The 17,474-nt window shown below is 42.6% G+C and overlaps 1 protein-coding gene across 1 annotated transcript; it reads left to right on the top strand.

The window, feature by feature from the left end:
- Positions 1–4,466: 4,466 nt before the first annotated feature.
- On the top strand, positions 4,467–14,205 carry LOC102699846 (GDSL esterase/lipase At2g42990-like). The gene is made up of 3 exons (XM_006648551.2): positions 4,467–4,835; positions 13,204–13,687; positions 13,780–14,205. The coding sequence occupies exons 1-3, from the start codon at positions 4,467–4,469 to the stop codon at positions 13,971–13,973; spliced, it is 1,047 nt and encodes a 348-aa protein (XP_006648614.2). The 3' UTR covers positions 13,974–14,205.
- Positions 14,206–17,474: the final 3,269 nt, after the last annotated feature.

Raw genomic sequence — 17,474 nt, 5'->3', positions numbered from 1 at the left:
TATGGAGGTTTGTACTCAGCCTTGCTTAATTTTTCCCCACCAGAGAAAGAGCAAGTACCAGAGCCTGAGTCAGAAGTCAAAAGGTTGTTTCCAAGGTTGAAGTGAGGTTCAGTCCGCCGTCGAGAATGCCTGTGGTGTGGAGCCGTCATCGCTAGCTGAAGCTGAAGATTAGATGGTTTAGTTTGTTTTCTTTTCCACTGCATTTCGATAGATAATTGTTTTTATTTGTTTTTAAGTCGTGGAACTGTGTATTAATTTGTCATAGTGTGTACTCGGGCTGATTCCTGGACCGAGATTAATGCATGCTATTGTTCAGAAATTGGTGTAAATTTCTGGGGTGACACGTGCCATGGAAAAGATTTCAAATCCGCTAAGAGCAAGTATAATAGCAGGCTATAAGCTAGCTAAATCCTTATGTGGAGGAGGGAGGGAGGAGAAAGAGGAGAAATGGGTTGTAATCTTATAACTAGCTTGGACACAAAACCAAGAAAATGTGTGAGACAGACACGTGGATCCTAAATTAATGATAAAGAGCTAACTACTATATGAGTAGGCAAAGAGAAGACTGCAAAGAGTCTTATAGTCAGCTTATTAGCTATATTATTAGCCTTGCTCTAAGAGCAAGTACAATAACATGTTATAAGCTGGCTAAATGCTAAGGTGGAGAAGAGAGAAGAGTAGAAAAGAAGTGGACTATAAGCTTATAGCCAGTTCAGGCATAAGAACTAAAAAATTATATAAAAAAGACAAGTGAGTCCTGCATTAATGATGAGTAACTAACTACTATATGCGTAAGCTAAGAGATGACTATAAAGAGTCTTAAAGCCAACTTGCTGGTTATATTATTAGTCTCGCTCTAAGCACATAGGAGCTCGACCAACATGTGGCCGGCTAGCCCCATCATGTTCGCAGATTGTTCCCACTCCTGGAGAAGAGAAATTGCCCCTGCAGTCGTACAGTTCTTGAATTCATTCACGGTCCTTAAAAAAGATGACCTCACGCGCGAGCCAACCTATGAGACAAAACAAGCGCAAAATGTAGCCCATGAAGGAATGCACAGTGCGCCGACGTGGTGAGGAGCTCCAGCCCGCCACGTCGGCCCACCAAGAGCCAGCTAGCCATGAACCTCACCCTCGCCGGGGTGCTCACGTCCTGCAGAGGGGACGATGTCCTTGTCAGGATTAGCACCTTTGGCAGGGAAAGTGGCAGGGAAAAGTACTACTAGTACCCGAGATTCATCACCGCCGACCCGAGTTTGGCCAAGACACGGCCGCTGTCATGCCCAAACCCTAGGAACCCCCCTAGGTCGGGCCTATGCTCTAGGACATCAAGACTTCCCTCACACAACCAACACACATGTCTTTTCTCTGCACTTTGTCCTCAGCTCCAGGCCAAGCACACTTAACCTTGGAGTTCTCTCGAGATAAGCTTCCGGAAAAGAAGTGCCTTGGGCTGGGATGTTACATACACCCACCCTCAAGGACCCGACGTCCCCGTCGGTCCAACCTACCCACACTTAGGCAACCAACCAGGAACGTTCCCCTCTTGGCCACGTCCGTGTGTCCAGGTCCGGCCCATGTGCCATGCTGTGTCCCCACAGGGCCCACGCGCGCCCGTGAAACCGCGAGGGTCGGCTCTGATACCATTCTGTCACGCCCAAACCCTAGGAACCCCCCTAGGTCGGGCCTGTGCTCTAGGACATCAAGACTTCCCTCACACAACCAACACATCAAGACTCATGCGCGACTCATGCGCACCCGAGAAATAACTTTCCACCCATCCCAAGATTGCTCCAGGCCAAGCACACTTAACTTTGAAGTTCTCTCGAGATAAACTTCCGAAAAAGAAGTTGCAACTTGTTGGTATGACTATGTATCAAATCCTATTAAGCCTTGGGCTAGGATGTTACAGCCACCCAGACCCATCGCCCCCGGTTGTCGAACTGATTCGTTGTCTGCCGCACAGATCCATCGCCGTCGATGCCGAGGCCGGCCACCGCCGCCGCTCCTAACCCAGGTCGCCATCGACGCCGGCCACCGCCCCTGCTCCCGACCGGGTCGCCGTTGACCACCGCCCCCAGATCTGCCCGCCCCCAACGCGCCGCCACCGACCAGATCCGCCGCGGGGCGCAGCCGCTGCCGGGAACCGCCGCGCCTCGACCGCCCAAGCTCCACCGCCCCTGCCCGAAGCGCCACCGCGCCTTGACGCTCTGTGGCGCCGCCGCGCCCCGATGCGCCGGTGAGTGCCAGCGAGCTCTACCGAGCTCCGCCCCCTGCCCGATTGGGCTGCCTGGAGAGAAGAGAGGGGGAGAGAGAGGGGATGGACTGGCTGGCGGTGGGAGAGAAAAAGAAAACTTAAAAAATAAATTATGGGGCCCACCTAAATATAGTCTGCACTTGGAGCGTATGGCTTTCATCCCACATGACATTTTCTTTTTTTATAGAAACACTCCATAGAGATCGTTGCATTCTCTATGCCGTGAACCACCACTTTGCCAGCTTTCCGCTCCTTAACTAGAGCAGAACTGCACACAAGCTGCTAGCTGCTGTAATTTTGACAAATTGACTCTTTAGGAAAGCTGCCAAAAACTTATTAAAAAATAGGTCGTCGGCTCAGCGCTATAGAGATGGGCGCTGAGTTATAGCGCTTTAACGACATACATATTGAAGCTGATATTTATCGAAGGTGGCAAAAATTTACTGCCAATTAATATAAGGCGCTGAATTGTTGGTAATGAAAAGTATCTACAGAATTTTCTATTGCATGTATAGTCTGGTGGGGTGGTTAGATGCTATTGCTCTCATTGCACCAACCACGATTCGAGTCTCTCGCTTGCACTTTTTTCATGTTTTTTCTTTCACCAAGTTCTACACTTTTCAAACTGCACATTTTCCTAGAACTCTTTTTATATATTTTGAGTATTAAATGCTATATACGACGTGCTCTCGTATTTTTACATGATTTTTTTACTCCCAAGTATGGAAATATGTACTATATAATTTAGGTTGATATTTATCTCCTGATGTTTATTTTAAAATTATTATGTCTAATGTTCACTAGTGGAGAACACCTTATTCGTAACGGGTCAATACCCACCCATATCAGTAATGGGTATTGGTTTTGTTACGGACAAAGGGTTACCAATATAAAAAATCATCGGTAACGGATAACCCCCCATGACGAAAATGATATATCCGTAACGGGTCATGATTGAACCATGATGGAAATGATATATTATTGTCCTAAACATAAAACATGTGAAATGCTAAATGCCGTATACTTCCAAAATTTTATCAAGATCTTTCCCTTTGATGAATATAAGTTTTAGTGGTATACAATATATGTTCTGACATTTCGTTGTTCCTAATTTGTAAGACAATATAATATTTTACGAATTAGAAACTAATAAATAGTATACTTAGTATTGTAATTAAAGATTAACTACATATTAGATATTTGTATTTCGTTTTTATTAAAATATAATAATTTCAAATATTATATATATATAAGTTAATTATACTTAATATTTTGTAATACGTAATATTGGCAGTAAAAAAATAGTCGAAGATTGCAAAACTTAAAACTCGAAACGTGGTCCTTGAGGCGAGAGAGTAAGCTTGTAGCCACAACACCAAGCGAGCACGCATTACTAAGTTGTGTTCGCCGGGTACATAAGTTGTTAACCCTCTTGTTTTACACGCGCAAGCGCTGTATTTTTTGTTAAATTTTTATAGAAAAGTTGTTTTAAAAAGAGCAATTTTACCGTCCTTGAAGAGGACCACTATTTATATAAATTTGGTACCTTTAGAACATACCAAATTTTATATAGAAAACAGTGATCCTCATGATACCTGCTCAAGGATAGAAAAAAATACTCTTTAAAATATCATATTAATTTGTTTCATATTTTCTAATAATTAATAATTAATCAATCATGTATTAATGTATTGCTACGTTTTCTGTCGGATAAGTTAACTTATCGTCCCTTTACCGAAGGCAGTCTAATTTGATCCAGAAAACAATTTTAGATGGTAATTAAATAGCTCCCTTGTGACGCAAATTTTTGCCACATGAAATATTAGCGCCAATATGTACGGTGCTAAAGGGTTATACCTCAGCGCCGAGCCAACGGCCTATTTTTTAATAGGTTTTTGACGTGGTTTATCCTTGAAATAATTTCTCCCAGAGGATCAATCTGTCAAAATTACGGAGCTAGCTGGTTGCATTTCCCTGCACCGAACCGCCCAACTGAAGTCGAGTCGAGTCGCATCAAATTAACCGCGCCTCCGGCTTTACTCCTCCCACTGTACGCTGCCGCTTTTCACGTCGTCCTCCAATTAAACATCCCATCTCTCTCTCGCACCGCCGCTGCTGCGCGCCACCCTCGTACACACGGTCTCAGCTATCACATCACCGCAGAGCAATACAGTTACACCACCGTCCACCGGGCAGGGCACCGGCCAAGCATGCTGGCGGCGGAGCTGCTCGGCCTCCTGCTTCTGGTGCAAATGTTGCTGTGGCCCGCCGCGGTGAGGGCGCGGGTGACGGCGCTGATCGTGTTCGGCGACTCGACGGTGGACACCGGCAACAACAACGCGGTGCCGACGGTGGTGAGGAGCAACTTCCCGCCTTACGGCCGCGACTTCCCGGGCCGCCGCGCCACGGGGCGGTTCTGCAACGGCCGCCTCGCCACCGACTTCTACTCCGAGGCGTACGGCCTCCGCCCCTTCGTCCCGGCCTACCTCGACCCGGACTACGGCATCCGGGACTTCGCCTCGGGCGTCTGCTTCGCCTCCGCTGGCTCCGGCCTCGACGTCGCTACCGCCGGCGTCTTTGTGAGTTGTTTCACTTCTTTCAACTACTTCCTTTGTGCTGATTAATCCGAACCGATTAGTTAGTACGGGTAGTATATTTGTTTACGCAAGAACCGCGTCTAAAATTAGCTTGGAAGAAGAAGATTACTCGTGCGTTTAGCTCGTACCAACATACAACTTATTGCGGTACTGTAGGAACTGGTGTTTTTTCTCTTTATCTTTTTGTGCGGCAAACAGGATGTGCCTGATTATACAGTTAAACCCAGGCTGTCTGCTGTCACCTGTCAGATGCTCCCTCCGTCTTAAAATATATCAATTTTTCAGTTTTTATACAATGTTAACTCTTCATCTTATTCCACGATTAATAATTTTATTTTTGTTAGATCATAAAATATGAACAGTACTTTATGTGTGACTATTTTTTTTTAATTTTTTAAAAAAATTTAAATAAGACGGATGGTCAAATGCTCTATACAAAAACCGAAAAATTGGTTTTTTATGGGACGGAGGGAGTACCATACAACGGTGCATGCAATGCTCCTTTTTGTCATACGAGATTCCTGAGACTTGTCTATCCATTTGAACGTACCGAGGACAATTCATATCCATGTACCCCAGTCCCAGTATGGTACTTAAATAGGAGCCATACCCCGTCGTCTTTTGGGAGGTTCGATCGAAAAAAAAAACCCACTATCGCCATCCCACTACCTCATATCCTCACTCTCGCAGCCACTGCAGCAAGCCGACGGTCAACCATGTGGAGAGCTTGGAAGGCGGCAGAGGGGCCATGTCCCGGCAGCGAACAGTCCTCGTCCAGCACACGGACAAGATAGTAACACTATTACAATTGACAAGTTGATCTTAATCTTCTAGGGTCCATATATCAGTGTCTATAATGATATTATCATAATGATAGTTGATCTAAAGAAGGTCATAGAAGATGTTGTCAACGTGGATCAATTAAATTGAGGAACCCACACCGTTGACTGCTCCACTCTCATGTGAGGGGGTGACGAGGAGAATGCCATCCGAAGATGGCAACAACAATGGGCATCTGGTGATCGAGGGAGAGGTCGCGCAGATCTAATCACCGGGAAGGAGGTCGCAGCAGTTGGCTCCCACCTCGTAGGCTAGCTCTGTGGCAGCAGGAAGCAGCACCTCAGAGAGAACGATTGGCCTAGTGGTCTGCGTGTCATATTAGTAAGTGGGTGGTGGATTGGTCTTAACGCTGCCATACTGGCCCTGGCTCCATGTTAATTCCCTCATGCTCTCCCCCTTCCTTGGCCTCCTCTTGTGTAGAGCTTGGGGATGCTAGCTAGGTTGGCAAAGGTAGGCACGACAGTAGTGATATGGTATTTAAGTGATGGTCGACTTTGTGGGTTCAGTGTGTATTTAATTAGACAAAGATCTGTTGGGAAAGTCTTGTTATTTGCCTGATTTAACAACAGTGACACCCTTAGGCATGGTTTCCCCTCCTTAGTGGTGTCGTTATTGTGTCTTCTTCCTCCTTTCACCACTCATCTTAAGGCAAAAAGCAACGGGCCGGTTTTTGAACGATGAGCAGAGGTGATTGATGTTGTATCCCTCATCGGAGTGTCAATTTGTAGAACTTATCCTTGCATCAATAGACGTTGAAGGCATTAATCACCGATTGGGGGCAACTACTTCTACACTAAGACTCTATGGGCTAAGGATATTCGACAAGGCCTTCACCTTTTTCTTTTTGCTCTACAGCAAGCAATCAAAACTCTTTGTTTGATCATTCTAGGTTGAGTCGGATTTATTTCGTTAAGGAGGTGTAACCAAGCCTGACAAAGATATGATGGCCTATTTTTAAGTGTAGTGTTGCTCATCGTGTCTAATAAGAGGCTTTAGGGAGGCTTTGGCTAGTGTCTTTGGCTTTGGGCTCTAAGGGCTTGTGATGAGTAGATTGGTGTTGTAGTTGCGTTGTTGGCTTGTGTGTGCTACATGCTTGTCTTTCTAGTTGTGTTGGTGTTCATAGCTAAGGAGTCTAGTGAGACTCTCTCATCCTATGCCGCGTTTGGCAGAGCCAGTAAGTTATCTTAACCTTCTCATTTTTCGTGCGCACGCTTCCTGAACTGCTAAACGGTGTATTTTTTACGAAAATTTTCTATAGGAAAGTTGTTTTAAAAAATCATATTAACCTATTTTATATTTTTTAATAATTAATAATTAATTAATCATGTACTAATCTATTATTATGTTTTCTGCGTCGGATAACTAACTCACTCCTCCCCTCTAGCCGAACGCGGCCCTAGTTTTTTGTTTTGTTCTTACTCATCTTGGTTTTTATTCTAACTTATTGGAATATAATTAGTGGTTCTTCTACCGGTTTGTTTTGAAAAAAAAAAACTCTTGCAGGGCTCTAAGTAGCAGCTCTTTATGCTATTGCCTTCGAAACTGTTTTGGTTTCCTCGAAAATTCCATTCACTACTTATTCCTTTTAAAGGATTATGAGACAACAAGTAGACTAAATTTCACCGTTGATCTTGCATGCATGCGTGCATATCTGGGACGTATGTTCTTTTGTGAGTAAACTTTGGAAGCTCAAGTTCAAAATTCACAAGTGTACAACAACGAATAAATATCGTCCCACGTTTATACATGGCGAGCACAAAATCGGTCAACCATTGCTAGGTCGGTCTTAGCATTCGCACACAGCTACTAGTCATGGTTCCGGTGGTATTTACTGCAAAGTCAGGTGAAATGGCGCTATGCCATGTGTGTGCACGGAGCTAATGTCAGTGCGCGGCAAGCAATCACCATCCTCGCAAGCTATTAAACTGTGTTTTGTCCCTGCCCCCACCAGAGAAACTGCTTGAGCTCCCTGTCCCTGCTGCTGTGCCAAATGCTCAGGCTGGAGTGTAGCTTCTACGAGAGCACAGAGAATGGGCTCTTTGAACGCTAGGGTGAAGTTAGCTTCAATGGCTTTTTTAACCTGGATACTATGCCTAGGGCTATTTGCTCGTCCAAAAATATAAGCATTCTTTAAGTTGGGCATATGCAGTAACAAAGTTGGGGAACCTATATTCCTATAGAAAGAGGCAGTGGTGATACCGGATGAATCTAACACCCACAATACTAACTCGATGTTTTATTATAAAAAAAAATTGGCTGTCCACTAGCCATTGAAATTTAGTCATCCGTAACAGCTCATCTAAACTTCCAATGTGGGACTATTTCCAACACTAAGAGCATCCCCAACAGCTTATCTAAATTTAGTCATCTATATCTTCATTTAGATTATCATCTAAAACAGTTTTATCATTCATATCTCTTTGTACTCCAGCAGATCATTCATATATAACATGCTCCATATTTCTTTATAGGATGGAGAGAGACCATCCAAATATAGTGTTTATCTCTCCTAATATGGATGACATCTAAAAATAGAAGATGAAATAAATATTCTGTTGGAGCTTATATTTTATCTCTCATCCTCTATTTTTCATAATAGAGGATGAGACAGATGAACTGTTGGGGATGCTCTAATACTAGCTTTCTATTTTTTTGGAAGAAAAAAGAATATAACAAATAGGCCCATATGTCTGTATCAAATATATGCAACAATTAAAAGATGGTACATACAAAAATAATATTAATAGCATATTATTGATATTTTTTAATAAAATCTAGTTTTAATGCAAGGACAATATGGTAGTTAAATAGAAAATATCCTAACAACATCGATCTATTATATGGATGTATTTTCAGACGGATAGAGTACTAACATTTTAGATGAATAGAGTACTTAGAGAGCCCTAACAACACCGATCTATTATATGGATGTAAGAGAGAGTCATAGCCATTAGCAATAGACCTCGTATGATGGTAGCGAAGATGAGGTCGAGCTCAAGTTACAAGTTAGAGAATTGCATCAAGGCAAACACATTAGACGAAATTATAGTGGGAAGCCTGGAAACCAATGTGAATTTTTTAGGTGTTTGGTATTGTACGAGATCATATTCTTAAAAGTACAATACCTAATAGGTATCGAATTTGGTACCAACTAATTCCCATCAATACCAGATATGGTATCTATTGGTAATAGCTGGATACTTCATGAACTATGTCGATATTAGCTTCCCCGTCAACACCTGCACCCTTGTTCAGCTGTAGAATAAATGCCTTGGGCTATGGTGGTAGTCTCATGAGAGGAGAATGTTGTAAAGTTTGGCATCCACAACCCATCGTTAATGTCATCCCCATCACAAGTTCCCCCTCCTTCCTCATCTTTGTCATCACCGTAGCTCTCCACATCGCCGCCATCCTCGTTGTGGGATACCGGATTAGGGGTATACCCGTGTACTGTACGATTTCATATAGAGAATGGGTTCTAAGAAGTAAAGAAAGATGTAAAGATAACAACTGTGTAGAATTCTACTAGGTATAAGGCAAGAATTAGTTTTCTATGTCTAGGTTTCCGTAACCAGTTGGCCACGGTTGGTTTAAATATGCTAGATATTTAGTGGCATTTGGTCAATCTACAATCAAGCAAAATTAGGTTATTATCTCATCCTTGTCTTCTGCATACCATCGTACTTCGCTCTCATGTGCCACCTGTTAACACCAGAATTTGGATAATTGTCGTTAGAGATTAAACCGTGATTAAAGACCGAATCCAACAGGAAACAGAGCAATTAGACAAATATTAATTGGAGTATGACTCGGATGCAGTCGATGGAGTTTGACTCGGACGGGAGTGAGAGTTCGATTGGGCCTGAGAATTGTGCAGATGGATTCGGGAGTAATTAGAGTCTGTGTAGCTTAGTATTATATCATATTAGAGTTTGTTTAGGATTTTATCTCTAATTAGAGTCCATGCGTCATAGACTAGTTATTAGATATAGATCCATATCCAGTTAGAATAGTTATCTCTCGGGGTATAAATATAGCACCTTGTAGCTTTGTAAAGGACATTAGCAAATCAATACATACATATTCGGCGCATCGCCAATCTTTTCGACATGAGCAAATTCTCAGCGCGAGGTTTGTTAGCTTCGCAATGTAGTTTGCAATTGTCAACTCATCCACCAGCTAGATGGGACTGTCTCGATTTAGTTCGATCTCCTGCGTAGTTGTTCGATGATTTACCTGAGGCTTGTTATTGCTTTTAATCTATTTTTGATCCAAAAAATAGTAATAGGTTCTCGATCAAGATCTTGCAAGTTCTTTGTTCGGTTTGTTAATATGAATTTGGTCAACTTAATTCAGCCTTGGTTTAGTCCGATCAATCTAGTTGGCTATATTTGTATTAACAGATTGAATCAAGTCCACATAAGAGCATATTGCTGAAGTTCTAGCCAACATAATCTTGAGTAGTTCATGGGTTTGCCTGTTAAGTTCACATATTTTCATATTTTCTATGGTTATATCGAAACCGACTGCATACTATCTCGCTTTGGTCCGATCTATGTAAGTTTGGTCCGATCTATGTAAGTTTGGTCCGGTCTTCCTATAGAAGCTCGTCCAATCTTCCTATGGATTACGCTGGTTTGATAGTTAATTCCCTGCACATCATGATACTATATTGATTTCATGCATGGTTATGTTTAAATCTGAACTGTTTTGGTTTAGTCCGATCTACTAGGTTTAACATGAGTATGCAGGCAATCATTTATTATTGCTTTATGCTAGTAGTTAGTCTATCGCGCAATCCAGTTGTTACTTTAGTTTACATGTTTAACGTCATATCGGTCGCTAAATGCATGTGTGATAAGCGTTAAATCGATCCAATCGGCGGATTAGTCTTAAAACTGTATCGGTTAAGTCCGATCTTTAAAGATAAGTTAGTCGGTTGAACTGTTTAGTGGCTATCCTACTCATAATTCAGCCGATAAGGCATACTTACACATGATATCATGAAATTCCTGTAAAGTCGATTATTTAACGTATCGGCTAGAGTCCTGAAGCGATATCGGCTATCCGGCCGATAGCGGCTTTAGGTTTAAGAATTTTTTCTGTCTTTTCATGTCTTGTCGGTTACATGATCAAACTGACTGTCATGCCCTGGTTTCAAAGACTTATGTCCTGCACTGGAGCATTATGAGAAACGACTCCCAGGTATTCTTATGTGACATATCAGATCACATTTTAACGTCAACACCACCTGAATATTATTGGTGATAAAAACATCGACACTTATCATCCTCCTTGACCACAGTCTCCCCTCTTTTTCTTATCGACCGCATATGCCTTAGGCAAAGTAGCAACGTCTTCGTTCACATTTGGTCATATGTAAGGAGGATGCGGAGAAGCCTCACTATTAGATTTTGTTAGATGTGCCCACAATAATTTTTCTATATTATATATTCTTGAGGGCAATGTGCTATTTTCCATCCTCTAGAAAGGACTTATCCATGTATTCCCACCATTCTAAACTATAATTGTTTAAACATTAAGATTGTGAATAATATACTTTGGCAGCCCTTATAAAATAGAAAATTGTTAGGGTAAAGAGTAGGTGAGGATAATATGATAAATAAATAAAAATAGTGTTATATGTGCTTTTATTTTGAAACAATTTTTTACTTTTCAAACACTTATATTTTTTAGCTTTTTTCTTTGTGCTTTAGCTAGAGAGTAGCATTTTAAAATGATGTGTTTCTCATTATTAAAAAAGTTGAAATATTAAGGCAAAACCAGATGCATTTAGTACGTATAGGGAATGTACGCGCTACACGCACTTGTGAGTTGTGACCTGTGACTTTAATACGGTCCATACATGAGAATTTAATTAATTACTGCACCAACAAAAAGTAAATATATCTGGTCCTCTCGCTTCCCTTTTAAGCATGATTCCTACTTCCTTACACAAAGGCGTGCAGCTCGTGTCGAGGATGTGAGTTGTGACTAAGGCCTTGTTTACTTGTTAAAAATTGTTGGCAAAAGAGTAACGTCAAACCTTCGTCGGATGTTGAAAGGATTTTTGAACACAAATAAAAAACAAATTTCAGATCTCACTTAAAAACCGCGAGACGAATCTTCTAAGTCTAATTAATCCGTCATTAGCACATGTTGGTTACTGTAGCACTTATGACTAATCACGTTCTAATTAAACTCAAAAGATTTGTCTCATGATTTCCTTTATAATTGTGTAATTAGTTTTAATATTTATGTATATTTAATGTTTTATTTAGCTGTCAAAAGATTCGATATGATTTTTGTAGAAAAGGTTTTTGGAACTAAACAGGGCCTAACCCCTTTTGTCCTACAGCGGACACCATTATTTAAAGCAATGAGCTAGTATCCTCTTCGAGAATTTAATACACTACTCCCATGGTGCCAAAATAAAATGAGTAATTTGATCAACTTTAGATAGATTAGTATTTACATAAAGTAAAGTCTACGTCAAATTTATCTTGGTTCTTTCTTCATAAATTTAAAAATAGTCACTTATTTTGAGACAAACAAATTCCATTCAATATAGTTACTTATTTTAGAACAAAGTAGTTACTTTAGAACAGAGTGAGTATTTATGGAAGCTGAAATTATTCTAACTACTAAGAATTAATTTATGTGACTTTTTGTACGGTTTTAAAGGTAGTTCTATTATACTCTCTCCCGTATTCGATCAAACCGTCAATTTTTACCATCAGTCGTTTCTAAAACGCATTAAAAACCAAAAGTACAAAATTTATTATGATCGATGGTAGGTAGTAATGGACATATTAGATTTTATAAGCTTATTCTAATTGAAATCCTAAAATTTGAATGAATGATGCCGTAAAATGTTAAATATTTACTATGATGGGAGGTAGTAATATTTTCAGATACGTTAAGTTATATGAAAGGGAGAAAGTATAATAGAACTACTGCCGTGAAGTTCGCATAGCTCTTTGAATAAGTATAGGACAATGAAACCAGTTTCCAAAACCACTGCACAATACTTTTTTTTTATTCTCGTGCCGCATAAGAGTTAATCTAAATGTACTGTAGCTAGAGTATGACATTTGATGTAAAACTATTTTCGCTAGCCATGATATTGTCTCATAAACTCATCGGAAATGCCTAGATTTCAAACGCTCAAACGCCAATTGTTTTCGAAGTTTTAGTTATTTTATATTCCTGGATGGTAACTCAATAATTTATATTTCTTCGTTTATTACTTATTATTTATCTCTAGTAATGATGGAACAGTAAATTATAAGAATAAACATATAACTGGTAAAAAATAATGTTATATACAAAAAAAATCAAATTTGGGTCAAAGTAAAATAAAACCACGCATGTAGCAACGAAATTGAAGTTAAAGAAACTAAAATAGTACATCCCAAAACATTGTAAAATTTAGGCTTAGTCACGTCCAAATTTTTGGTGATGGGGAAGTCTAGCAAATCCACTTATTGACGTGTGTGATGGTCGGCAGTCCGTGATCCCGCTGTGGAAGCAAGTGGACTACTTCCGGGAGTACAAGCGGCGGCTGGCGGCGCACCTCGGCGCGGCGGAGGCGGCGGCGGTGGTGTCGGACGCGGTTTACGCCATCAGCGTGGGCACCAACGACTTCATCGAGAACTACTTCGCCGGCACGACGCGGCGGTTCACGCAGTTCAGCGTGGGCGAGTACACCGACTTCCTGGTGGGCCTCGCCCGGAGCCTCCTGGTGGAGCTGTACGGCCTCGGCGCCCGCAAGGTCGCCTTCACGGGGCTCGCCGCGGCCGGGTGCCTGCCGCTGGAGCGCGCCCGCCGCATGATGCTCTGCGCCGAGGAGTACAACGCCGCGGCCAGGGCCTTCAACGCGGCGCTCTGCGGCATGGTCGCCGAGCTCTCCGACGACCTCCCCGGTGCCCAGCTCCGCTTCGCCGACGTCTACGACTTCTTCGCCGACATCCTCGGCGACCCGACACGATACGGCAAGGCTACGCTAGCTTTCTTTTCTTGCTCATGCGTGCAGCTGGAGTGATCGCATCGGTGAGGTTTAATTAGCGTGTGCGTGGACGTGCAGGGTTCGTGAAGGCGGAGGTGGGGTGCTGCGGGACGGGGACGTACGAGATGGGGTACACGTGCAGCGCGTGGGACGTGCGGACGTGCAGGGACGCGAGCAGGTACGTGTTCTGGGACGCCGTGCACCCCACCGAGCGGGCCAACCGGATCATCGCCGAATACCTCTTCAACACCACCTTTGCCGACTTCCTCTGATATGATGGATGGATGGATGGATATGATGATCCAGATCGACCCACGCGCGTCTATCGATCTACTGCTACTTACATGTAATTTATTTTAGTTTGAGGGGTACGAGCTGGTTAACTAGGACTAGGAACATATATTGGATTGGTATTTTCTATTTTGGAAAACCCAGTAGCATTGCTATGACATTTATCGATGGAGCTGATGTGGTCCGGCACTGGTAAAGTGATTAACTACCGTACTGCCACAGGCATGGGCTCCCTGGAAAAACATTATAAAAAAGGAATCAAAAGTATAATTCAATTACAGTTATATCAACCTGTTAATTGTGTTCTCTAAAAAAGGGTGAAAAGGAAACTGTTAGTTTTCTTGTAACTCACTCTAACACTAAGCGGTTTCCATTTGCATGTCCACAAGGCAGAATTATTTGCAAGAAGCATCCGGTGATCTAGTTGCTGTGGTGAGCAGGGCCACAACATTTTGAGCGGAACACGCGTGCTCTGCTCTGCCGTACAATATCAGACCTACTTCTCAAATCAGTTCTCCGGAGGTAAGATTACTGGCATTGGCAACAAAATATTCTCAAATCTCAAAGCTACACAGAAAAACAGAAAACTGAAAAGCCCTGATGCTGAACTCCAAATTCTTCTGCTCTGCTACTCAAAATTGTGTCAAACTGAGCAGAATTCTACACAGACTAGTCAAGGTACGTACAGGACTTGGATTGGATGCACAGCCGGGGTCCAAACTAGCTATGGCTACAAACAACTTTCTACAACTCTGCCACCTACACCCACGCCCGCGCTGCCGGCTGGATCTCACCGTCCTCGCCGCCGCCGCCGCCGCCTTCTTACCGGCGGAGGTCAGAAACCGCCATCCCATGATGAGAAGAACAGCTGGGCAGACACAGAGCAGCCGAAAACCGCACGGCATTCCGGCGGTTTTTGCAGGTAGGGAAAAAAAAACGTGCAAGCCGCACCACTTACAGCAATGTATACTCTTGCCTGTCGCTTCCATCAGCTAAGTTGATCGATCGCTAGTTGTGAGACGGGTTGGCGAAGGACCCCGGAAGGCGGCGGCCGAGGCTGGCTCCCGGCCGCCGGAACGGGGCCGCCGTGCGCCACCCGCTGACGTCCATCCCCTGCTGCTGCCCTCTCGTCCACGCCGTCTCAGGTGATGTCCTCACTGGCGCCACCAATAGCTTCCTGGGGTAGTTGTACCTCTCCGTCGTCGCTGTCGCCGCCGAGGAGGAGCTCAGAAGAAGCGTGACGGCTAGCAGGACGGCCGCGCACTGCAACGATCGCAAGCCGGCCATCGTGTGGCTCCTGGTGGACTAGCTAAGCTATACTGGGGATCAGTGAGAGGCGTATTGTTGCTGCTCCGTGAGAAATGGTAGCAGGTGAAGTCTCTGCTTCTCCTGGTGGTGGTTAGAGCGGGGAGGTGCACTATGTGTCGATGAGATTTGGATCAGAGTTTTATCTTTAAAGTGGCAGATGGTGATCTGAGGGCCTAATTGTCCTTAGGTTGGTTATTTCTAGTGTCAACTGGATGAAAAACATAGTATATGTATGAGCAGACGGTCATATGCAAGGTCACATGTGGTTAAACTGGCACCATGTGCAACCGCCGTACCTAGCTATAGCTAACTGGAGTAGATCAGTCTGGAATCTGAACGAAGAGTAAAAAGAAAGTTCTTGTTAACTGTCTGAAATACTGACTTTCAGAGAACATTCAGATCGAACTGTCTGAAATTCCATCTGCTGATGTACGCATGTCGATCGCACCCTCTGCTGCTTCTTTGCTTTGTTTTTTTATACTAGTTCTCCATAAGAAACGATCTAACTGCCATCCTTTTTTTTAATAAAAAAACAACGACAGAAAGCCTGCCGGAATATATTAGAAGGAATAAAAGTTATTAAAAAAAGAAAATAGATTATATCAGGAGAAAGCCGTTAGAAGAGGGGAAAGCTCTCAGGGAGGTCGAAAAACCGCATGTCTTAAATCTATCTCTAATTTTATTTTGTGGGCTACTTGAAAGACGGTGTTATGCTGGTTGTTAAAGATCCCTCAGAGTCTTATTATTTGACAGCAAGAGCGCATTATACTTTCCCTATGAGTAGAAGTAGAGTTGATTCCGAGTTTCAATGCACACCTCCGCTCATAGTTTCCTTCTTGTTGCCATGAACATGTAGAGTGGTGGGGGTGTGTTTTTTCTTTGTCGGTAAGGGAGGAATAATGGGATCACGCATGTGGATCATCTTTGACCAAGCTTAAGACCGGGCATACATATTGCCTATACACACACGCACCTACATATGCAGGCAGCGATCCAGGTTTATGCAAGTCTGTACCTCACGAAACCAAAACGGCGAACTGATGTGTGTTTGATTAGTGGAGTATACTGTTAAATTGCCACTTGGTTGATTAACGCAGCAATCAATCCGGAGGGAGGGTCACGCGAGCACGTGATGGTAACACATGGCCGGACGAAGGAGGAGGAGGAGGCCGGCCGATCGAACTGTCGAGGTGGCTGGTGGTGACGAATGAACACACCAGCCGCCTCGGGATTGACGAGCGCATCTTGGACCGCTGGCGTCTCAACTCCCTCCTCTTTATGTGGTGTTTAGTTTTAAAAAATAGTCACATCAAATTTTCGGATATATATTTAAAGTATTAAACGTTAGTCTAATTATAAAACAAATTTCAGATTCTGGTTATAAACTGTGAGACGAATTTTTTAAGCCTAATTAATCCGTCATTAGCACATCTTGGTTACTGTAGCACTTATGGCTAATCACTTTCTAATTAGGCTCAAAAGATTTGTCTCAAGATTTCTTTCGTAACTGTGCAATTAGTTTTTTATCTATGCTTAATGCTTTATTTAGGTGTCCAAAGATTTAATGTAATGTTTTTGGAAAAAAAATTTGCACCCACGTATTTTGTTTCTCACTCTACCATCCAACCCATACTATGTATAGAGTAATTTTATGTTAGATAGGAGATACTAAATTTTACATTAAAATTTTAATATCTCTCGGTATTTACTAAGTATTGTAAAATTGCCGTTATGTATATGTTTATGTACTGTGCACATTTGCTACATACCACGGCTGCACATGGGTACGATCCTCCGTCCAAGATATAAGTATTGGTCATGTTTATCATATGATAAAATTCCGTGAATTCAACCTATGCTAGTCTAGGAAGGTTTGCCACCGTATACAGTAAAGTTCCAGTACGGCAAAAGAATCAACTGGAAATTAAACGGTAACGATTAGGGTGAACTAGCAAAGCAGCGAAGGTGTGGCCATAAGCAGTGAGGGTTTAAATAATTCACGTGCCTGTAAATATTATGTACAGATGAATGTACTTTCAAAAAAAAAGTATTGGTCAGGGCCATGTTACTTATCTCTGACTCTTTAACGTATTTTAGGGGTGAGTGAACGTGCGAATAAAAGTGTATGTCATGTATGTGTACACGTGTCTTTCTTAAAAAAAATAGATGATACA

Source organism: Oryza brachyantha, chromosome 2 (genome assembly GCF_000231095.2).
Source record: "Oryza brachyantha chromosome 2, ObraRS2, whole genome shotgun sequence".
Taxonomy (NCBI): Eukaryota; Viridiplantae; Streptophyta; class Magnoliopsida; order Poales; family Poaceae; genus Oryza; species Oryza brachyantha.
This window is presented reverse-complemented; position numbering and strand designations above follow the sequence as displayed.

What these genes read in the sequence shown, in the direction of transcription:
- LOC102699846 (XM_006648551.2), top strand. Translation starts at nt 4,467, where the DNA reads ATGCTGGCGGCGGAGCTGCTCGGCCTCCTGCTTCTGGTGCAAATGTTG. An exon ending in TCGCTACCGCCGGCGTCTTT is followed by an intron (nt 4,836 to 13,203) that starts GTGAGTTGTTTC and finishes GATGGTCGGCAG; the next exon opens with TCCGTGATCCCGCTGTGGAA. An exon ending in CGGCGACCCGACACGATACG is followed by an intron (nt 13,688 to 13,779) that starts GCAAGGCTACGC and finishes GTGGACGTGCAG; the next exon opens with GGTTCGTGAAGGCGGAGGTG.